This window comes from Salmo salar, chromosome 01, assembly GCF_965601325.2.
Source record: "Salmo salar chromosome 01, fSalSal1, whole genome shotgun sequence".
NCBI lineage: Eukaryota > Metazoa > Chordata > Actinopteri > Salmoniformes > Salmonidae > Salmo > Salmo salar.
The window spans coordinates 149828026-149852651 of NC_138291.1; the positions used below are offsets into that span (position 1 = coordinate 149828026).

Sequence of the window (24626 nt, forward strand, 5' to 3'; positions counted from 1 at the left end):
TCATGGCAAATGGTGTATTTATGAGCATGCATAAACAACCTAGGAAATACTGAACAAGACATTCCACTTTTTCAGAGTCCACATCTTACAAAGACTATCGATCCATCTTCTTCATTTTGTAAATTAGACTGGATAAATTGAAACACTGCATGAAAATATGAGTTTTTTTTATCATCCTTGTGCAAAACAAATCATGCTGACTTGCACAAATGCAATATTGTATCTATACATACAGGTCCAACCCAATTAAATATATTTTTTTTGTGGCAGAAAAAAGGCTACGGCTTAAATAGTTTGGTTCCCAAGTCCATAATATCACAACAAAAATAAACAGCCAAAAGAGATTATCAGCAGAAGACCAATAAATGAAATATGTGAATGAAAGCATACAGTAGGTATACTCAGCAAAAGAAGAAACATCCCTTTTTCAGGATCCTGTCTTTCAAAGATAATTAGTAAAAATCCAAATAACTTCACAGATCTTCATTGTAAAGGGTTTAAACACTGTTTCCCATGCTTGTTCAATGAACCATAAACAATTAATGAACATGCACCTGTGGAACGGTCGTTAAGACACTAACAGCTTACAGACGGTAGGCAATTAAGGTCACAGTTATGAAAACTTAGGACACTAAAGAGGCCTTTCGACTGACTCTGAAAAACACCAAAAGAAAGATGCCCAGGGTCCCTCCTCATCTGCTTGAACGTGCCTTGGGCATGCTGCAAGAAGGCATGAGGACTGCAGATGTGGGCAGGGCAATAAATTGCAATGTCCGTACTGTGAGACGCCTAAGACAGCGCTACAGGGAGACAGGACGGACAGCTGATCGTCCTCACAGTGGCAAACCACGTGTAACAACACCTGCAAAGAATCGGTACATCCAAACATCACACATGCAGGATAGGTACAGGATGGCAACAACAACTACCTGAGTTACACCAGGAACGCACAATCCCTCCATTAGTGCTCAGACTGTCCACAATAGGCTGAGAGAGGCTGGACTGAGGGCTTGTAGGCCTGTTGTAAGGCAGGTCCTCACAAGACATCACCGGCAACAACGTCGCCTATGGGCACAAACCCACCGTCGCTGGACCAAACAGGATTGGTAAAAAGTGCTCTTCACTGACGAGTCGTGGTTTTGTCTCACCAGGGGTGATGGTCGGATTCGCGTTTATCGTCGAAGGAATGAGCGTTACACTGAGGCCTGTACTCTGGAGCGGGATCGATTTGGAGGTGGAGGGTCCGTCATGGTCTGGGGCGGTGTGTCACACCATCATCGGACTGAGCTTGTTGTCATTGCAGACAATTTCAACGCAGTGCGTTACGGGAAGACATCCTCCTCCCTCATGTGGTACCCTTCCTGCAGGCTCATCTTGACATGACCCTCCAGCATGACAATGCCACCAGCCATACTGCTCATTCTGTGGGTGATTTCCTGCAAGACAGGAATGTCAGTGTTCTGCCATGGCCAGCAAAGAGCCATGGCCTCCGACCTGTCGGATCGGAGGGTGAGGGCTAGGGTCATTCCCCCCAGAAATGTCCGGAAACTTGCAGGTGCCTTGGTGGAAGAGTGGGGTAACATCTCATAGCAAGAACTGGCAAATCTGGTGCATTCCAAGAGGAGGAGATGCACTGCAGTACTTAATGCATCTGGTGGCCACACCAGATATTGACTGTTACTTTTGATTTTGACCCCTCCTTTGTTCAGGGACACATTATTACATTTCTGTTAGTCACATGTCTGTGGAACTTGTTCAGTTTATGTCTCAGTTGTTGAATCTTGTTATGTTCATACAAATATTTACACATGTTAAGTTTGCTGAAAATAAACTTAGTTGACAGTGAGAGGACGTTTCCTTTTTTGCTGAGTTTATAAAGATATCAGGTATAATACATATTTTGTACACTTCAGTGAACATTCATGACTTTACCCAGACTGCATAGGTTTACTCAGTGACTTAACCCTCCAAAATACATTACATTTGGCTCACAAAGGCACAAACATAAGAGATCTTGCATGCATGCATGCAAGCAATGCACACACACATGCACAGACACACACAGACCCACGTCACACACACACCCATACACACACAAACACAGTGTCAATGGTAAGCCCAGGCCTGATGGAGATGACTTCTCACAGATGTTGTTCAGTCAGTGAGGCATGAAATCAGCATCATTACCAAACCGACAGTGTCTGTTTGGTTAATGCTTATTGCTGCAGGGAAGGCAAACAATACGGAATACACATACACATCTATGATGAAACTGCTAGCCTCAAACTAATCAAATCCTACTTTTGAAACTTATTTGGATAAGATAAATATTTAACCCAGTAGAAAAATCCCTGATCTAGACAACAATGATCTCATTTATTTGACATAATAGCCCAATTCAATGACAGCAGAATTATATTCATTTGGAGTCCAGTCCATCTCAACAATTGGTAGTTTTAACAATTGATAGTTTCCAGCAGAAACATACCAACAACATAATTGAAAGGAAATCAAGGAGCTTCCTAACATCTCTTTTCTTAATCTGCAAATGGACCAATCATGTGTGGACACATTTCAAAACCTTTAGAAAACCATTTCATCACTTCAAAGTACTGGGCAATATTTTGATCAAGTACAATTAAAAACATTTCAAAAGACAGAAGGGGTAAAGGTTGACAGACAGGAGGAAAAAGGAATGGGGGAAAGAGGAAAAGGATGCAGAAGAGAAAGAGGAAGGTGAGGATTGGTGGAATAGGTAGAAAGAAAATAAAGAAACTGACAGCAGTGAGAACCAATAACATTAGATATACGCCAGTGTGGGCTCTCAAGCATTATGATTAGTCCTTGGAAGAGAAAAGGTGGTAGAGACATTATAGAAGTCTTTGTAAATATTAATAAATATCAACACTACCACATTTTCTTTCTGTGACGCATCAATGATCAAAATGACTCCAACGAGCACATTTACCTCCCTCAAATAACATTTACTGCAAATACTGTAAATGAGGTCAACCAGATAGGACCTAATTGTGTGTATAGAAGTTATTGTCATCACAGATAAAGCTTATATGTAGGTCTAACGCAGCCTTAGACAGTAGGCCCTGATCAGGAAAAACTCTCATCAGGAAAAACTCCTGGCCTTACTTATATGGCTTCATAAAGCCAGGCTTTACAGCTTCAAACAGGCGTTGAGGGCCTTGATAGATAGCCCTCAATAGAAAGGGCTCCAGCTGAGGGTCCCTATAGAGATGAGGGTCTGACAGGCGCTGGACGACAGCCACACCGTCTCCACCAGGCTGAAGTGCAGCAGGCCAAGGGCGAAGCCACACGCCATGTCGGTCAGGTGGTGCCTACCCAGCAACACCCGGGACATGCCCACCAGGAAGGCCCAGAGCACCAGCAGGATGCGGAGTGGAACGGCCAGGACCAGGTGGGAAAGCAGGAACTTGGATACCATGGCGGCGCGACTGGCATGGGCCGCCGGGAAGGAGTACACGTCCATGGCACAGTAGTCCAGGAAGCCCGGAGTCATCTCCCAGGGTCCTTTGCGTTTGATCAGCTTCTGGACACCGGCCACAGTCATGATGTCAAGTAGGAGGGCTGAGGATGGAGGATTAAAAAAAACAATGTTGCATGAAAAAGCCCAATTAGATCAATTAACCATAGGGCAGTAAACCACAACACACAATATCAAGTAGTCAAAAACCCAAGGAGATCAATTACATTCTCAATTATGTAATATCTGTTACAGGGCTAAGCATCAGTGGGTAAGCAACGAGGCAGGCCAGGCAGTACCTCAGCAATGCCGCAGTGGATTTAACGAAGAGCCGAGAGTTTGTGGAACAGTAGCGTATCGCCTCATCCCCCCTCTCTTCCCTGTATGTGATCAGAATGTATGAGCCTCTATGCTACAGCATCCCAATGGCAACATTATCAGGCTAGCAGCCCAGTTACTCTATAAATAGATCTGGAAGCTAGCACAGGACTGGGAGAGTTCTTAGCTTATAGTTACTTCAGCTTTGGCTTAATTTATGTGCACTGTCTGTGTAGTAATTTGATCTGAGGCGACTGTCGCTGAGAGTATTTGCAAGTGAAATACTGAGATAGAAACATTTTCCTCCTCAAACCCTTGTAATTATACTGTAATAAACTGGTAATAGACGTATAATAGACTTACTTAACCATGCTTGGGTGTGATATAGATACCTATGAATTATTTAAATATGTCTGACTTGATGCAGGCCTAAAGTTGATATTTTCAGTCATGTCTTCTGCAGACCTCTTTTTAGAAGCATCCAACCCTCTACGTGCAGCCCAAAATATCCCCACAATCACCACCTTTCATTTTTGATTACCCAGCTACCACCCCCCCACCCCCCCTGTGGAATCTGTCAGGACTCAGGATTACAACATTGATTACGCTGTCTTCTTCCTGTACACCCACACACACATAACCCCCTAGTTCTGGAGTAAAGTAAACTTTTAGCAATTAAAGAATTTACTGTGGTCACCGACATTAACATTACATAACATGGAATGGGAAGAAAGAACTGGGTTAAGGATGAAAAAGGAAAAGGAATGTGGGGAAAATTGAAAGAAGTCAGAGAGAGGAAAATGGACAGCATGGAAGTGAGTAGGTGGTACATTGGGGTCATTCTGGACAGTGGGGACACAGCGCTGAGTTGATTGGAAAGAAAGCAATTGGTACCAACTATAGGACCCAGCTCTGCTCCCTTATACAGCCCACCTCAGCACTACTGAAGGTAAGGGAGGAGAGCCATGGATTTCAGCAGTCTAGAACGTTATGTACTGTATGATGCCCTTCAAAGCAAAAAGATGTGTATCTTTTCTAAAATCGAGCACACAGCCATGTAATCTCCATAGACAAATATTGGCAGTAGAATGGCCCATACTGAAGAGCTCAGTGACTTTCAACGATGCCACCTTTCCAACAAGTCAATTCATAAAATGTCTGCCCTGCTAGAGCTGCCCTGGTCAACTATAAGTGCTGTTATTGTGAAGTGGAAATGTCTAGGATCAACAACGGCTCAGCCGTGAAGTGGTAGGCCACACACACAAGCTCACAGAACAGAACCGCCGAGTGCTGAAGCGCGTAATGTGTAAAAATCATCTGTCCTTGATTTCAACACTCACTACCGAGTTCCAAACTGCCTCTGGACGCAACGTCAGCACAAGAACTGTTCGTCGGGAGCTTCATTAAATGGGTTTCCATGGCCGAGCAGCCACACACAAGTCTAAGAGCACCATGTGCAATGCCAAGCGTCGGCTGGAGTGGTGTAAAGCTCGCCGCCATTGGACTCTGGAGTAGTGGAAACAAGTTCTCTGGAGTGATGAATCACCCTTCACCATCTGGCAGTCCGACGGACAAATCTGGGTTTGGCGGATGCCAGAATGCTACCTGCCCCAATGCATAGTGCCAACTGTAGAGTTCGGGCGGAGGAGGAATAATGGTCCGGGGCTGTTTTTCATGGTTCGGGCTAGGCCCCTTAGTTCCAGTGAAGGGAAATCTTAACGCTACAGCATACAGTGACATTCTAGATGATTCTGTGCTTCCAACTTGTGGCAACAGTTTTGGGAAGGCTCTTTCCTATTTCAGTATGACAATGCCCCCTTGCACAAAGCGAGGTCCATACAGAAATGGTTTGTCAAGACTGGTGTGGAAGAACTTGACTTGTCTGCACAGAGCCCTGACCTCAACCCAATCGGACCTTTGGGATGAATTGGAATGCAGACTGCGAGCCAGGCCTAATCGCCCAATATCAGTGCCCTACCTCCCTAATGCTCTTGTGGCTGAATGGAAGCCAGTCCCCACAGCAACGTTCCAACATTTAGTTTCAAGCCTTCCCAGAAAAGTGGAGGCTGTTATAGCAGCAAAGTGGGGTCCAACTCCATATTAATGCCCATGATTTTGGAATGAGATGTTCAACGAGCAGATGTCCACATAGTGTATCTGTCTATTTGACTGTGCCTGTCTATTCCTGGCAAAATGAAGTCAAAGAGAAGTGTTATTGAGAATTATACTGCATTCACAGCTTGCCTTAATCAGGATGTTTGTTTAAACACAGTGGTTCCCTATCCCATCCTGGTTCACTATTAATGACCTGAACAATGCCCCAAACACAATATCCCAAACTGTCCCAAATTAAACAGATTATAGACTGAACACAATACACCTTCAGTCCACAGATTTGCAGTGTTTTTCTGAGTAATCCCGCCTAAACCAGGCATCCGGCACAGGAGTAAAAATAAAATCCCTCAGGGGGGACATGGTGAATTCACAGGCAAAAGTATAGTACTTTTGAAGTATCACACACACACACACACACGCATGTACACACACACACACATACATACACACAATCACAATTTGTCACAGTGGCCCCAATTTGTTCTGAGAAATGCATTATTCACTCAAATCAATCTGGGGGATAGTCTGCTGCTCTCCTTCACAGAAGTGTGTAAAAATAACCACCTAAAATGAGTTCACCATCGAGGAGGATTCCATTACCGCTAGTTAGAGAAATCAGGGTCGTACTTTAGGTTGGCTATGTCACATTCATTTGACTAAAGCAACTGTAGGGAAATAACCTATTGATCCTATATCAAGGAAGTAAGTATCATAAAGTATTTATTACTTTCATAAGGTACTTTGGAAAATGATTCTACTGTAGCTTCTGTAGCAGCTGCCATAGTGGGGATAAGAAGTGCAAAGCAGTGTATAGGCCTGTATCTTCATATAGGCCTATGCTTGACACTAATGATACTGACTTCACTGAGTCTTTCGATGTAGGCCCCTGGCTTGTTCAAAATGTCTACTTATAGTTATTCATTCCAAAGTCAAATTGTGATGTGTGGAGCCTTAAGCCTTGCACCTGTTCCCCAGGCCTGGTTCTGTACTGGGTGATGGAGAGAGTAGAGACCATGGAGGGCTACGATTTCATAATGACCTGCTTCTGATACACTACCATGGAATGCTCTAAAATCACATTCTGGTGGACAATGACATCCTTTGGTGAGATGTTGTTAACAATGATGCTTTAAATATATCCTATATTGACATGGATTATATAGGCCTAATACAGGGCCTGGGTCCAGGGATAAGGAAGTAGAGGGATATGTGATCATATCAGTAGGCTACACCAGGGGTTCCCAACTTTTTTTTCCCCAGGCCCCCCTTTTTCACATTTGAAAAATGTCACACCCCCTTAGGAAAATGTGGTTGTTTTGAAGCTCAATTCCTGCAATTCAACATAGTTTAACAAGATGCATGACATATTTTAGGTAGGCTATATAATTATAATCATAATAATATTAATAATTATCATTATTATAATTTCCCAAATGCTATTCCGCTACCAAATATAGTTTATTATGATAATGTATATGAAAACCCAATTGAAATATACATATTGTCTTTTACAGAAAGTAATTCATTCAATTGATAGTGACAGAAGAGTCACATATTGTATAAGATTACTTTCTAAGCAAATGAGGGGGGCGAGCCCCTTAGGTTGGGGACCCCTGGGCTACACCTATTAAAAATGCACTGATAGACACACTATAATAACCAACCCATTAAAGAAGAGCTGAGTCACACATGTAGCTTACAATTCAATAACAGAATTATTACACAATGTGTTTTGGGTACAGAGTGAGGAGTGCATTTACCAAGTAATAGATTGACCAAGACTTCTTGTCCGGCCAGCGTATTACTCCTTGTCAGACACACGATAGTGCCAAAGATCCACGTGATGCCGTGCCCTGTAAGCGCCAACAGAGTGATCATGGAACGAACGCTGCCCCAAGACGACGACGTGTAGGCGCAGACCCCCAGGCGCTTGGACAGACAAATGTCAATGGCGAGGAGGGAGCTCATCGCTATCCCTTTGAAGGAAGGGTTCAGCTGGATACAGTCCTCATCGGGCAGTTTCGCGGGCTCTTTCCGATCCTTGTTGGCACTGTCGGTAGGTTCCTGCGGGTCGCACGGTTGGCTTGCTTGGTGTTTGGGTTGGGCCGGTCGTCTTGCGGTGCCACGGGTCTCAGAGTTAACGCACCGGAGAGGCTGATTCAGGGACATGAACTCGGGTCTGCTCAGGACGTTGTTCCGATCCCGCGTCCTGGACCTAGAACTCGGAATTGCGGGCATTTTGGATTGGTCTAACTTTACTACGTTTCAGAAGGACAATTTCTCGTTTTACGCACGAAGGCTAAATGTCCAAAGCAAAGCCCTGTCCTTCCCCTCCTGTGGCCCTATCAGATATATTTAGCCGGTTGGAATGCGCGCTGCCCATGCTGCTGTGTCTAGCCTGCAACGGGATCCATGCAGGCATGAAGAGGCTTGACTGGCATCTGCCTGGGCCAATCGAACGAGACACAATCTACAGCGAAAACAGAATGTCATCATCAGCTTTTAACATGTCATGAACTAAAATATACAATAATGAGCAACTAACATGGAATGGCATGGAGGTTTTGTCTTGATCCTGAACGGCAGGTGTGGCGGTGCAGTAGGCCTATCACTAACAGAAACTGAAGACACTGGTTTTATGCATACATAGATGGGCCATACTGTACGTCTGTTATGCTCAAGGAGAAAGACAAATGGTATCATCTTACCAGGCCGAAGTATAGGAATGGGCTATCGTTCAGATCCCTTTCGCGCGCTGCACAACACTGGCACTTGGATTGAATTTAGAGAATGCGGAAAATAATTCTAGCTAGACAGTGTCGAGTTAATTAAAGGAAATCAACGAATCCATAGTCATCTCGGCGAGTCAGGTAAAATAAATTCAATATTTAGAAAACAATGAGAGCTCTTAGGGCCGTGTCAGTCGTGGACATGACGTAGACTACGCAACCGTGCTCATTCACGGACACGCTCTTCGGGATGGGAGTTCTCCAAGGTTCTTAAATTGACAGCGACAGAGACACTCAGCACGAACCCATGGCACGTCTTCGCCAATTTGGCAATGACCAAAAATTGAAGAAAATAAACCGCAAATCAAGAAGCAATAACAAACATTAAACTATGAAAATTGACTTTATCAATTTCTTAAAAGGGTTCTTCTCAGGAGGACTGAGGAGCATACATAAGTAGGACTATTATCAGGCGAAAAGCATGGGAACCAATTTAATTCAAAGTAGGCCTAAATGTATATTATTTTATTTTTATTAAATATTCACCACTGTATCTTTTATAATTAGACATGCATCCAAATTGATGTGAGCTATAGCCTATAACATCCTCCAAAACAGTAAATTAAATTAGGGCTATTCGCTTAACTTTGACATATAGAATTGGCCTATTATAGCCTATAATTATGTTCTATTTAATAAACGTAGCAAGAAGCCATCACTACATTTCCCAGAATGCTTGCAGTTGCGAGGGGAAGTGTCGTCTCAAAGGTACTTAAATAAAGGAGCTGCAGCTCAAGCCGCTAGAATAGACCAATGCGGGAGGGCGAACCTGCTGTGGCCGCGATGGGACCAGCGCACAGAAATGACAGTCTGTCTTGGAATTGGGACTAAATTATACTCAAAGGACAGGGATCGAGGAGGGAGCCTGGTTGGGTTTTCGGACATTCCATGTATTAAAATAGCTTTTTATTAGTTGATCTACAAGAAGATATGGATCCAAACGGAGAGGGGAAAGTTAACCTGGTTGCCTTTGAATATTTCCGGTGTTCATTGTAACCCAAGATGAAATAAATGTAAGTTGAAATGATACCACTACCGGACCTTGAAATTGAATGCAACAATAAAAGAGAAGGGAACCAACTGGGAAGATAACGGAATTACCACTCGAACCGTGCGCGCACGCATCTAGGGCAGTCCAAAAAACTGTCTTGAGGGGACAATTCACAAAGACGGGCTTGCATTGGACAAAAGTGTGGTAAACCTCTATTTCAAAAAAATAAAAACATATATTTGGTTTATGCTACAACAGGCTTTTTGCAATGAGACTACATTTATATTTACATTTTAGTTATTTAGCAGACGCTCTTATCCAGAGCGACATGCAATGAGTGTATTCATCTTAAGATGGCTAGGTGGGACAACCACATATCACAGTCATAGTAAGTACATTTCTCCTCAATAAAGTAGCTATCGGCAAAATCAGAGCTAGTAAGGGAGGAGGGGAAAGTCCAGTGCGAGTGTTAGTTCAGGAAAGTAATATTTTCCAATTGTTTTATTTTAGGCTAAACGTTTCACTTTACCAATTTCCTTTCGCATACCATGCCTACAATTTGCGGCGTTTTAAGGACAGACATATTTATGATAGATTTATTCTTATCCCTCATATAGTCTCTGTGCATAGAGTTATTGTGGGATTGCACGCGAGCTGTGTATCTATTGTAGTGTGAACCTTAAGCAACATATTCTAGAGGGGTTATTTAATATGTAGAAAGGAATACTTTTGATACATATGATTAAATTAATGTGCACGTGCTCCTCATGTAGTCCATTTGTATGTGGCATTGTGGCAAAGGGGGCCTATTATAGCCTACTGTGGTATTAAATGTCAACAGTTTATTGTTACATAATTAAGACGTTGTTCATCACAAGCCATTGCTGGCTGCAGTCCTCCTATTCACACCAAAACTACTTTTTTGGATGAAAACCTTTCACCAGTGACAGAATGCTTAATTGAGGCAAAAGTTGATTTTACGCATGTTCAGGAGAATGAAAATTGACATGAATAGGCTAAAAAATGAGTGGCGCTGAGCTCGGCCAATATGACGTCGAAATGCTATGTTAGCAGTTTTTGTAAATTATGCTTAGGTCACAATTATCAATAAAGTCTGCTTTATTAGACTACAAGGTACACGTGAGCAGTGGCTGTTGCACATACCCGACGGTCGCAAATTGCCAGTAATCGCGGGCGATCTCACGCTGCTTGTGGAGGTGAGAGAGAGCACACAGCACCCATCTGGAGGCACTTCTATTGATGGAGGAAGCTTCAAGACACGGAAAAGAAAGTTGCATCGGCTCTGTTTTGGTGATGTGATCTGATGGCCAATGAAAAGCAGAAAGCATGATGATGTGAATTTAATCACAACTCTTCCATTATTGAGTAAATTATTACATTTTCCATCATAGTGTTGGAATACAGAACTGGTTGCAAAATGCATGGCTTTTATGAACATGTCAGCAAAGAGATAGCCTAGTCATTCTCAACGGAGAACACTGGCCATTTGACAGTGCCACCCTTTTTCGTTTTTTTGTCTTTTTTGACTATTGAAAATGTGGATGCAATTGTGAATTTCTTGCTGTTTCCATGCGTCTTTCTCCTCCAGACCTCGGGACGTTGTTGTGGATTGTATTGCTATTTAATGCAATGGGCTGTATCCAGAGTATCAGGTGTAAGCCCAAGAGTTTCCGTGAAAGTATCATCGTTCTCGAGGTGAACTCCTCCATTGACTCCACGCCAACCAGCATCGACGAGTCATCCAGCGTGGTTCTGCGCTATCGGACACCGCACTTCCGAGCCTCTGCTCGGGTACTAGTGCCGCCCGTGGCCAGTAAAGAGACGTGGACCGTTGGCTGGATTCAAGCATGCAACCACATGGAGTTCTACAACAAATATGGAACCAAAGGGATGTGAGTATCAACCTAAACCCAACCCACATTACAATTAAATTATTATCACATTTGATTAGACTAAGGCCTAATAAAAATAACTCAGAATTAAAATGGCAGACAATACCTGCCACCCGCAATCTACTTCATTATTCATGTTCACCTCTCAATGGCGCTGGGGCATTCGGAAAGTATTCAGACCCCTTTACTTTTCCCCAAATTGTTTACATTACAGCCTTATTCTAAAATGGATTGAATAAAATGTTCCCTCATCTATCTTCACACAATATAAAATAAAGACAGAAATACCTTATTTACATAAGTATTCAGACCATTTGTTATGAGACTCGAAATTGAGCTCAGGTGCATCCTGTTTACATTGAACATCCTTGAGATGTTTCTACAACTTGATTGGAGTCCACCTGTGGTAAATTCAATTTATTAGAAATTATTTGGAATGGCACACACCTGTCTATATAAGGTCCCACAGTTGACAGTGCATGTCACAGCAAAAACCAAGCCATGAGGTCGAAGGAATTGTCCGTAGAGCTCCGAGACAGGATTGTGTCAAGGCACAGATCTGGGCAAGGGTACCAAAAAATGTTTGCAGCATTGAAGGTCCCCAAGAACACAGTGGCCTCCATCCTTCTTAAATGGAAGAAGTTTGGAACCACCAAGACTCTTCCTAGAGCTGGCTGCCCGGCCAAACTGAGCAATCGGAGGAGAAGGGCCTTGGTCAGGGAGGTGACCAAGAACCTGATGGTCACTCTGACAGAGCTACAGAGTTCCTCAATGGCAATGGGAGAAACTTCCAGAAAGACAACCATCTCTGCAGCACTCCACCAATCAGGCCTTTATGGTAGAGTGGCCAGACGTTTAAGAAGGATGGAGGCCAGACGGAAGCCACTCCTCAGTAAAAGGCACATGACAGCCCGCTTGGAGTTTGCCAAAGTCACTTAAAGACTCTCAGACCATGAGAAACAAGATTATCTGGTCTGATGAAACCAAGATTGAACTCTTTGGCCTGAAACCAAGCGACACATCTGGAGGAAACATGGCACTATCCCGGGTGAAGCATGGTGGTGGCAGCATCATGCTGTGGGGATGTTTTTCAGCATCAGGGACTGGGAGACTAGTCAGGATTGAGGGAAAGATGAACGGAGCAGAGTACAGAGAAATCCTTGATGAAAAACTTCTCCAGAGCACATAGGACCTCAGACTGGGCCCAAGGTTCACCTTCCAACGGGACAACAACCCTAAGCACAAAGCCAAGACAACTCAGGAGTGGCTTCAGGACATGTCCTTGAGTGGCCCAGCCAGAGCCCGGACTTGAACCCCATCGAACATCTCTGGAGAGACCTGAAAATAGCTGTGCAGTGACACTCCCCATCCAAACTGACAGAGTTTGAGAGGATCTGCAGGGAAGAATGGGAGAAACTCCCCAAATCCAGGTGTGCCAAGCTTTTAGCGTCATTCCTAAGAATACTTGAGGCTGTAAACACTGTCAAAGGTGCTTCAACAAAGTACTGAGTAAATGGTGTGAATACTTATGTAAATGTGATATTTATTTCATTTGCTTTGTCATTATGGGGTATTGTGTGTAGATTGATGAGGGAAAAAAACAATTTAATCCATTTTAGATTAAGGCTGTAATGTAACAACATGTGGAAAAAATAAAGAGGTCTGTATACTTTCCGAATGCACTGTATTTTCAGATATATTGGAGGTGTTAATTCTATAACGTCAACAAGTCTACTTTAGGCTTCCTCGTAGCTGGATCACTGAACCATGCGTCATGATGAGTTAGTGATAATTAGAACGAAGATGTACATTTTTATTCATACTGCAAATCCATCCTCTATTGCAGAATCAAATCAATTATTATACTGAACAAAAATATAAATGCAACATGTATAGTGTTGGTCCCATGTTTCATGAACTGAAATAAAAAATCTCAGAAAAGTTCCATACGCACACAAAGCTTTTTTCTCAGAAGTTTTGTGCACAAATTTCTTTACATTCCTGTTAGTGAGCATTTTTCCTTTGCCAAGATAATCCATCCACCTGACAGGTGTGGCATATCAAGAAGCTGATTAAACAGCATGATCATAACAGAGGTGTACCTTGTGCTGGGGACAATAAAAGGCCACTCTAAAATCTGCAGTTTCCCCTCATGTTTCAGTATGATAATGCACGGCCCCATGTCACAAAGATCTGTACACAATTCCTGGAAGCTGAAAATGTCCCAGTTCTTCCAGGGCCTGCATACTCACCAGACATGTCACCCATTGAGCACGTTTGGGATGCTCTGGAGTGAGGTGTACGACAGCGTGTTCCAGTTCCCGCCAATATCCATCAACTTCACACAGCCATCGAAGAGGAGTGGGACAACATTTCACAGGCCACAATCACCAGCCTGATCAATTATATGCAAATGAGATGTGACACACTGAATGAGGCTAATGGTGGTCACACCGGATACTGACTGGTTTTCTGATCCACACCCCTACTTTTTTTTTAAAGGTATCTCTGACCAACAGATGCATATCTGTATTCCCAGTCATGTAAAATCCATAGATTAGGGCCTAATGAATTGATTTCAATTGACCGATTTCCTTATATGAACAGTAACTCAGTAAAACCTTTGAAATTGTTGCATGTTGGGTTTATATTTTTGTTCAGTATCATTTTGATTTACATTTGGTTGAGTTGTCAACTAATGTGAATTCAAAGTGAAATCAACAAAAAAGGTCACCATATCATTGGATTTAGGTTCAAAGTTGGTTAAAAAGAATACAAATTCTTACGTTGATTACTTTTCGCAAATGCGATCAGTTAACCAGATTGATTCAAAGTTATTACATACATTTTTGGGGTTGAAATTACATTGAAACACTGTTGACTCAACCAGTTTTTTTCCCAGTGAGAAGGCTTTCACAAACACCGTTTGTAAAATGTATCAACTCAAGCTGGGTTTCATTGTGAGGTAGGCTACTGGAGTCAACAAAAACTGTATGGTATGAGAAATCAAATTATTCTCAAAATATTAGGAAATTAATTAAAGGCCAGACAATTCATTAAAATACCCCTTTCGTTCGGCTCGGTTATTGTTTACAGATGTCTGTGACTTACACAATGTTACACAAATTCAGTTTGTCCCACATCCTGTGGAGGCGGCCACAAGTTGACGTATACCCAGAATGCTGAGGGTTTATCTTCACCCGTTACAGCATGGGATGTTTGGGTCTGCATGTCACAGATAACACACACCGTCCCAATACTACGATCTCCTCCCCTACATTGCCTTCTCCCCTTGCCCTAGTCTGGCTATGTGTGTTTGTCTGTGCGTGTTTGTCGGTGTGTGTGTGTTAATCTCTCGCTCTGGGCCTAAAGAGACACTGAATGAGAAAAACAATATTAATGCTGTGTGAGATTAGAGAGACATGTCCCTCTGCTCTGCAAACAAAACCTAATTTGAGGAGAGACTAGAGTGAGAGAAAAAGAGAAAGAGAGAGCGAGAGAGAGAGATAAAACAGGCATTAACAACCTCTCTCTTTCTCAGAGCAGCTATGACCTCAAAGCGACACATTTCTGCTGATTTGAGGTATAAAGAATGCCCCGGTAGTCAGATTTGTAAATACAGTAGCATTTCCCCCTTATGCTTTTCTGTGCAGTATAGAGCCTATTCTCTGAAAGAGAGAACCATGATTTCCCTGTAATACTTGTCGTTAGTCTTGACAAATGCCTTCATACATTTAAGCTCATTGCCATTATCATTCAGTGTGGCCCTTTTGACTGCAATCTCAGAGAAAGACTAAATGTACTTAGTAGCTTCTTAATAACCCAGAGATGTGTCATCCATGTTTGAGGAGATAGTTAAGATGCAGGACGTAAGCTCTCCCTCTATTGAGACTCCTGTTCTGAGTTCTGTCAATTACTGCGGTAAACTTCCAGGATGCTCTGGTCTAATTGGACAGAGTGACTCAGGATAATACTGTGGATGATTTCCCTGTCAGCTCAGGTGCGTGACCTGGTTTCTGAATCTGCCAGACACCCAGTCTTACAGCTGTTGAATAGAGCAGCAGTAGTCTATTATTCACTTTTAGTGGTACAGTGATGTAATGCAACACACACACACACACACACACACACACACACACACACACACACACACACACACACACACACACACACACACACACACACACACACAAGCATACAAGCACATACAGTGCGTTCAGAAACTATTCACACCCCTTGACTTTTTCCACATTTTGTTGTGGTACAGCCTGAATTTAAAAAGGATTCAATTATTTACACTGGCCTATAACAATACCCCACAGACATTGAATATATAATTGAAATGCATTCCAGGTGACTACCTCATGAAGCTGGTTGAGAGAATGCCAGGACTGTGCAAAGCTGTCATCAAAGCAAAGGGTGGCTATTTGAAGAATCTCAAATATAAAATATATTTTGATTTGTTGAACACTTTTTTGGATACTACATGATTCCATATGTGTTATTTCATAGTTTTGATGTCTTCACTATTATTCTACAATGTAAAAATAGTAAAAATAGTAAAAATACTTGAATGAGTAGGTGTTCTAAAACTTTTGCCCGGTAGTGTAAATGACAGTGAAAAGAAGGAATTATTTTATTTTACCTTTATTTTACTAGGCAAGTCAGTTAAGAACAAATTCTTATTTTTAATGACGGCCTAGGAACAGTGGGTTAACTGCCTTGTTCAGGGGCAGAACGACAAATTTTTACCTTGTCAGCTCGGGGATTCAATCTTGCAACCTTCCGGTTACTAGATCCAACGCTCTAACCACTAGGCTACCTGCCGCCCCCGGAAGACTGTACAGAATAAAACATATTCCAAAACATGCATCCTGTTTGCAATAAGGCACTGAAGTAAAAATGAAAAAAAATGTGGCAATTCTTTTTACTTCATGCCCTGAATACAAAGCGTTATGTTTGGGTCAAATCCAACACAACACATCACTGAGTACCACTATTCATATTTTCAAGCATGGTGGTGGCTGCATCATGTTATGTGTATGCTTGTCATTGGCAAGGACTAAGGAGTTTTTTAGGATAAAAATAAACGGAATAGAGATAAGCATAGGCAAAATCCTATAGGAAAACCTGGTTCAGTCTGCTTTCCAACAGACACTGGGAGACAAAATCACCTTTCAGCAGGACAATAACCTAAAACACAAGGCCAAATATACACTGGAGTTGCTCACCAAGATGACATTGAATGTTCCTGAGTGGCCTACTTACAGTTTTGACTTAAATCAGCTTGAAAATCTATGGCAAGACTTGAAAATGGCTGTCTAGCAATGATGAACAACCAATTTGACAGAGTTTGAATAAAAATGAAATAATAATGTGCAAATATTGTACAATCCAGGTGTGAAAAACTGTTAGAGACCTACACAGAAAGACTCACAGCTGTAATCGCTGCCAAAGGTGATTCTAAAATGTATTGACTCAGGGGTCTGAATACTTATGTAAATGAGATATTTCTGTATTTCATTTTCAATACATTTGCAAACATTTCTAAAAACATGTTTTTACTTTGTCATTATGGGGTATTGTGTGTAGAAGGTTGAGAAAACAATTACGTTTAATCCATTTTGAATTCAGGCTCTAACACAACAAAATGTGGAATAAGGTATGGGTTATGAATACTTTCTGAAGGCACTGTAGGTGGGCACCAGAGGAGGCTTGATAATTGCTGGAATGAAATTATGGAACAGAGTCAAACATGTTGTTTCCATATGTTTGATGTGTTTGATACCGTTCCATTTATTCTATTCCAACCATTACAATGAGCCCGTCCTCCTATAGCTCCTTCCACCAGCCTCCACTGGTGGGCACGCATGCCGTAGACATGCACACACACAGACCCCACACACTCTGGTAAGACTCAAGGGGGCTGTCCCAAGCAGTTTTTCCAGACTGTGCACACTCGCGTCGGCACAGAGACACAGGCTCAGACACATCACATCCACACGCCCACAACATCCAACAGACATACTCACACACCCACATTGTTTGTTGAGGCTATGTCAAGAAGCCCAGATACAATCACACCAATTTATGTGTACACACACACGCAGACACTCACACAAAGGCTCAAGGATGCTATGATTGATTACCCTGAATTAGTCAGCTCGCCACCCATGTGTCTGAGTATCCGGTCTAAATAATCTCTCCCTTCCCTGTTTGGTAAAATAAGATTGCTATCCATTTTACCTGCAATAAAACCTCCTTTATACTAGCACAATTTAGATATACAGTTGAAGTCGGAAGTTTACGTACACCTTAGCCAAATACATTTAAACTCAGTTTTTCACAATTCCTGACATTTAATCCAAGTAAAAATTCTCTGTCTTAGGTCAGTTAGGATCACCACTTCATTTTAAGAATGTGAAATGTCAGAATAATAGCAGAGAGAAGGATTTATTTCAGCTTTTATTTCTTTCATCACATTCCCAGTGGGTCAGAAGTTTACATACACTCAATTAGTATTTGTTAGCATTGCCTTTAAATTGTTTAACTTGGGTCAAACATTTCGGGTAGCCTTCCACAACCTTCCCACAATAAGTCGGGTACATTTTGGCCCATTCCTCCTGACAGAGCTGGTGTAACTGAGTCAGGTTTGTAGGCCTCTTTGCTTGCACACGCTTTTTCAGTTCTGCCCACACATTTTCTATAGGATTGAGGTCAGGGCTTTGTGATGGTCACTCCAATACCTTGACTTTGTTGTCCTTAAGCCATTTTGGCACAACTTTGGAAGTATGCTTGGGGTCATTGTCCATTTGGAAGACCCATTTGCGACCAAACTTTAACTTCCTGACTGATGTCTTGAGATGCTGCTTCAATATATCCACATCATTTTCCTGCCTCATGATGCCATCTATTTTTTTAAGTGTACCAGTCCCTACTGCAGCAAAGCACCCCCACAACATGATGTGGCCACCCATTTGGGATGGTTGGGATGGTGTTCTTCAGCTTGCAAGCCTCCCCCTTTTTCCTCCAAACATAATGATGGTCATTATGGCTAAACAGTTTTATATTCCTTTCATCAGACCAGAGGACATTTCTCCAAAAAGTATGATCTTTGTCCCCATGTGCAGTTACAAACCGTAGTCTGGCTTTTTTATGCCGGTTTTGGAGTAGTGGCTTCCTTTCTGAGCGGCCTTTCAGGTTATGTTGATATAGGACTCGTTTTACTGTAGATATAGATACTTTTGTACCTGTTTCCTCCAGCATCTTCACAAGGTCCTTTGCTGTTGTTCTGGGATTGATTTGCACTTTTCGCACTAAAGTACGTTCATCTCTAGGAGACAGAACGCGTCTCCTTCCTGAGCGGTATGACGGCTGCGTGGTCCCATGGTGTTTATACTTGCGTACTATTGTTTGTACAGATGAACGTGGTACCTTCAGGCGTTTGGAAATTGCTCCCAAGGATGAACCAGACTTGTGGAGGTCTACCATTTTTTTTCTGAGGTCTTGGCTGATTTCCTTTGATTTTCCCATGATGTCAAGTAAAGAGGCACTGCGTTTGAAGGTAGGCCTTGAAATACATCCACAGTCAAATTATGTCAATTAGCCGATCAGAAGCTTCTAAAGCCATGACATAATTTTCTGGAATTTTCAAGCTGTTTAAAGGCACAGTCAACTTAGTGTATGTAAACTTATGACCCACTGGAATTGTGATACAGTGAATTATAAGTGAAATGATCTGTCTGTAAACAATTGTTGGAAAAATGACTTGTCTCGTGCACAAAGTAGATGTTCTAACCGACTTGCCAAAACTATAGTTTGATTTGTGGAGTGGTTGAAAAATGAGTTTTTTAATGACTCCAACCTAAGTGTAAGTAAACTTCCGACTTCAACTTTATCACTTTATAAGAGGGTACAGCACATTGTTGGTGTCTCTGCTTGTCATGTATCTAGTCCGTCACTCAACATCAAAAGAAGCCACGCTCGCCACTACAGTTGATTGGCCGTTTAGTCCTTTGGGTCCTTTCTACAGATGAAAGATCTTAATTTTCCTTCTGTAGCCAACTTGCTATAGCAGGAAAATAATCCTGCATCAACAGGATATATTCATTATTTTGTGGATTACAATTAATTGACATTTTGTAGGGCAAAATAATGAATGGACCATTTTTTTCATAAGGGCAAATCAGGTCTGACATTTCTACGTGGAAATTACAAACTTTAAAAGCCTTTTTAAAAGTCAAATACACTACAAGTTTGCATTTCCTGGAAAATTCGCAGCAACAATAGAGAGATAAAATTAAGATCCTACATCTGTAGGATCTATTTCAATAGAGCACCTCCCATGGTTTTGAACGAGAGTACTATACTGAAAATAGTATAGCACTGTAATGAAAATGCCATCAATAAAGAGTTGGTAGATCCTGTAGTATCATTAGAACTCCAATAGGGGGAGAGAGAAAAAGAGCATGATGAACACAAGGCAAATGTTCTTGCTCTTGGGCATGTTCTGTTCTCAAGAAACCATGTGTTATCAAGATAAAAATACGAGGAGAGTGCTTTGTTGCCATTGTCTGCAGTCGTTGGCCCTTCACAGTGGAATTGATGTAACAGTTTGGCTCCTGTCTGAGATATACAGAATTTATAGATGGAAAAATTGTTTATCTTGTTTTGGAGACAGATTGATAGAGGATGTAGTGATTTGTAGCGACAAGAATGGACATGGATGAAACAAAATCCTTGTTCTGTACAGACAGACACACACACACACACACACACACACACACACACACACACACACACACACACACACACACACACACACACACACACACACACACACACACACACACACACACACACACACACACACACACACACACACACACACAAAGAAAAACACTATTGCCCACTCACACCCACTCCCATAGACACACACACACACTAAAATGTATATTCTATTCTACTGAGCCATTAACTTTATGTTCGTAATCTTATCTTTTATTAGTTCTTATTGATGTTGCATTGACGAGAAGGAACCTGCATGTATGCATTTCGTTTATCTGTCGGCCCCAACTCAGGCCCTGTGTGTAGTTAACCGACCCTCTCTGCCCATTCATCGCCATTTTACCTGTTGTTGTTGTCTTAGCTGATTAGCTGTTGTTGTCTTACCCGTTGTTGCCTTAGCTAGCTCTCCCAATCAACACCTGTGATTGCTTTATGCCTCGCTTTATTTCTCTTTCAAATGTCAATATGCCTTGCACACTGTTGTTTAGGATAGTTATTATTGTCTTAGTTTACTGCGGAGCCCCTAGTCCCGCTCAACATCCCTCAGATACCTCCTTTGTCCCACGTCCCACACATGTGGTGACCTCACCCAGCATAACTAGCCCGTCCAGAGATAGAACCTCTCTTATCATCACTCGGTGCCTGGGTTTACCTCCACTGTACCTGCACCCCACCATACCCCTGTCTGTACATTATGCCCTGAATCTATTCTACCACGCCCAGAAATCTGCTCCTTTTATTCTCTGTCCCCAACGCACTAGACAACCAGTTTTGATAGCCTTTAGCCGTACCCTCATCCTACTCCTCCTCTGTTCCTCGAGTGATGTGGAGGTTAACTCAGGCCCTGCGTGTCCCCAGGCACTCTCATTTCTTGACTTCTGTAACCGAAAAAGTCTTGGTTTCATGCATGTTAACATCAGAAGCCTCCTCCATAAGTTTGTTTTTCTCACTGCTTTAGCACACTCCGCCAACCCTGATGTCCTTGCCGTGTCTGAATCCTGGCTTAGGAAGGCCACCAAAAATTTTGAGATTTCCATACCCAACTACAACATTTTCCGTCAAGATAGAAGTGCCAAAGGGGGATGAGTTGCAATCTACTCCAGAGATAGCCTGCAAAGTTCTGTCATACTTTCCAGGTCTATGCCCAAACAGTTAGAGTTTCTAATTTTAAAAATGAATCTCTCCAGAAATAAGTCTCTCACTGTTGCCGCCTGTTATAGACCCCCCTCAGCTCCCAGCTGTGCCCTGGCCACCATATGTGAATTGATTGCCCCCATCTATCTTCAGAGTTCGTTCTGTTAGGTGACCTAAACTGGGATATGCTTAACACCCCGGCAGTCCTACAATCTAAGCTAGATGCCCTCAATGTCACACAAATTATCAAGGAACCCACCAGGTACAACCCTAAATCCATAAACATGGGCACCCTCATAGATATTATCCTGACCAACTTGCCCTCTAAGTACACCTCTGCTGTTTTCAATCAGGATCTCAGTGATCACTGCCTCATTGCCTGCATCCGCTATGGGTCCGCGGTCAAACGACCACCCCTCATCACTGTCAAACGCTCCTTAAAACACTTCTGCGAGCAGGCCTTTCTAATCAACCTGGCCCGGGTATCCTGGAAGGATATTGACCTCATCCCGTCAGTCGAGGATGCCTGGTTGTTCTATGAAAGTAATTTCCTCACCATCTTAAATAAGCATGCCCCTTTCAAAAAATGTAGAACTAAGAACAGATATAGCCCTTGGTTCACTCCAGACCTGACTGCCCTCGACCAGCACAAAAACATCCTGTGGCGGACTGCACTAGCATTGAATAGTCCCCGCGATATGCAACTTTTCAGGGAAGTCAGGGACCAATACAAGCAGTCAGTCAGGAAAGCAAAGGCTAGCTTTTTCAAACAGAAATTTGCATCCTGTAGCTCTAACTCCAAAAAGTTTTGGGAGACGGTAAAGTCCATGGAGAATAAGAGCACCTCCTCCCAGCTGCCCACTGCACTGAGGCTAGGTAACACTGTCACCACCGATAAATCCACGATAATCGACAATTTCAATAAGCATTTCTCTACGGCTGGCCATGCTTTCCTCCGGGCTACCCCAACCCCGGCCAACAGCTCCACACCCCCCGCAGCTACTTCCCCAAGCCTCCCCAGCTTCTCCTTCACCCAAATCCAGATAATAGGTGCAAAACCTGGACCCGTACAAATCAGCTGGGCTAGACAATCTGGACCCTCTCTTTCGTATCGTCCGAGATCCCTAAAGATTGGAAAGCTGCCGCGGTCATCCCCCTCTTCAAAGTGGGTGACACTCTAGACCCAAACTGTTATAGACCTATATCCATCCTGCCCTGCCTTTCTAAAGTCTTCGAAAGCCAAGTTAATAAACACATCACTGACCATTTCGAACCCCACCGTACCTTCTCCGCTGTGCAATCCGGTTTCCGAGCTGGTCACGGGTGCACCTCAGCCACGCTCAAGGAACTAAACGATATCATAACCGCCATCGATAAAAGACAGTACTGTGCAGCCGTCTTCATCGACCTGGCCAAGGCTTTCGACTGTCAATCACCGTATTCTTATCGGCAGACTCAACATCCTTGGTTTCTCAAATGACTGCCTCACCTGGTTCACCAAATACTTCTCAGACAGAGTTCAGTGTGTCAAATCGGAGGGCCTGTTGTCCGGACCTCTGTCAGTCTCTATGGGGGTACCACAGGGTTCAATTCTCGGGCCGACTCTGTATATATATATCTCTGTATATATCAACGATGTCGCTCTTGCTGCGGGTGATTCCCTGATCCACCTCTACGCAGACGGCACCATTCTGTATACATCTGGCCCTTCTTTGGGCACCGTGTTAAATAACCTCCAAATGAGCTTCAATGCCACACAACACTCCTTCCGTGGCCTCCAACTGCTCTTAAACGCTAGTAAAACCAAATGCATGCTTTTCAACCGTTCGCTGCCCGCACCCACCCGCTCGACCAGCATCACTACTCTGGATGGTTCTGACTTAGAATATGTGGACAACTGCAAATACCTAGGTGTCTGGCTAGACTGTAAACTCTCCTTCCAGACTCATATTAAACATTTCCAATCCAAAACTAAATCTAGAATCAGCTTCCTATTTCGCAACAAAGCATCCTTCACTCACGCCGCCAAACATACCCTCGTAAAACTGACTATCCTACCGATCCTCGACTTCGGTGATGTCATTTACAAAAACGCTTCCAATACTCTACTCAGCAAACTGGATGCAGTCTATCACAGTGCCATCCGTTTTGTCACCAAAGCCCCTTCTACCACCCACCACTGTGACCTGTATGCCCTCGCTACATATTCGTCACCAGACCCACTGGCTCCAGGTCATCTATAAGTCTATGCTAGGTAAAGCTCCGCCTTATCTAAGCTCACTGGTCACGATAACAACACCCACCCGTAGCACGCGCTCCAGCAGGTATGTCTCACTGGTCATCCCCAAAGCCAACACCTCCTTTGGCCGCCTTTCCTTCCAGTTCTCTGCTGCCAATGACTGGAACAAATTGCAAAAATTGCTGAAGCTAGAGACTTATATTTCCCTCACTAACTTTAAACATCAGCTATCTGAGCAGCTAACCAATCGCTGCAGCTGTACATAGCCCATCTGTAAATAGCCCACCCAATCTACCTACCTCATCCCCATATTGTTTTTATTTACTTTTCTGCCCGTTTTGCACACCAGTATTTCTACTTGAACATCATCATCTGCTCATCTATCACTCCAGTATTAATTTGCTAAACTGTAATTACTTCGCTACTATGGCCTATTTATTGCCTTACCTCCTCACGCCATTTGTACACACTGTATACAGACTTTCTTTTTTTCCCCTATTGTGTTATTGACTGTACGCTTGTTTATTCCATGTGTAACTCTGTGTTGTTGTTTGCGTCGCACTGCTTTGCTTTATTTTGGCCAGGTCGCAGTTATAAATGAGAACTTGTTCTCAACTAGCTTACCTGGTTAAATAAAGGTGAAATATATATATATTTTTTAAAAGACAGTGTATACCATGTGTATACTGTACACAACTAATAAAACTTTCAACTGAAACACACAAACTTTAACCCCCCCCCCAACACACAGACTGGGGCTTACCTTTTACTATTATTATTATTCTAGATATCATAATCTAGCTCCTCTGTGAATAAATGGCCATGCAGGCCTGTCATGTGTCTG

General features: G+C 42.8%; 2 protein-coding genes across 7 annotated transcripts in view; one reads left to right on the top strand and one right to left on the bottom strand.

The window, feature by feature from the left end:
- LOC106565683 (inactive phospholipid phosphatase 7) lies at positions 1-8868 on the bottom strand. Its single transcript, XM_014133055.3, has 3 exons — positions 8638-8868; positions 7690-8399; positions 1-3600 (listed from the first exon to the last, which is right to left on the bottom strand). Exons 2-3 carry the CDS (start codon positions 8165-8167, stop codon positions 3212-3214), a joined length of 867 nt encoding a protein of 288 aa, XP_013988530.1. The 5' UTR covers positions 8168-8399; positions 8638-8868; the 3' UTR covers positions 1-3211.
- Positions 7814-24626, top strand: part of fam78ab (family with sequence similarity 78 member Ab) — a 22050-nt gene continuing 5237 nt past the window's right edge. The window contains exons 1-2 of one of the 6 annotated variants that reach the window (XM_045690993.2): positions 7814-7985; positions 11319-11622. In XM_045690993.2, the coding sequence (XP_045546949.1) occupies positions 11360-11622 (263 nt within the window). In that variant the 5' untranslated portion in view covers positions 7814-7985; positions 11319-11359. Of the gene's footprint in view, positions 7986-8922; positions 11623-24626 lie in introns of those variants that run through there. The other 5 variants (XM_014133065.3, XM_014133070.3, XM_014133076.3 and 2 more) reach the window with 5 other exon arrangements.

Coding starts and splice junctions, on each gene's coding strand:
- LOC106565683 (XM_014133055.3), bottom strand. CDS start 8,167: ATGCCCGCAATTCCGAGTTCTAGGTCCAGGACGCGGGATCGGAACAAC. Junction 3,601..7,689: donor CTTGGTCAATCTATTACTTG/GTAAATGCACTC, acceptor CTCCATCCTCAG/CCCTCCTACTTGACATCATG.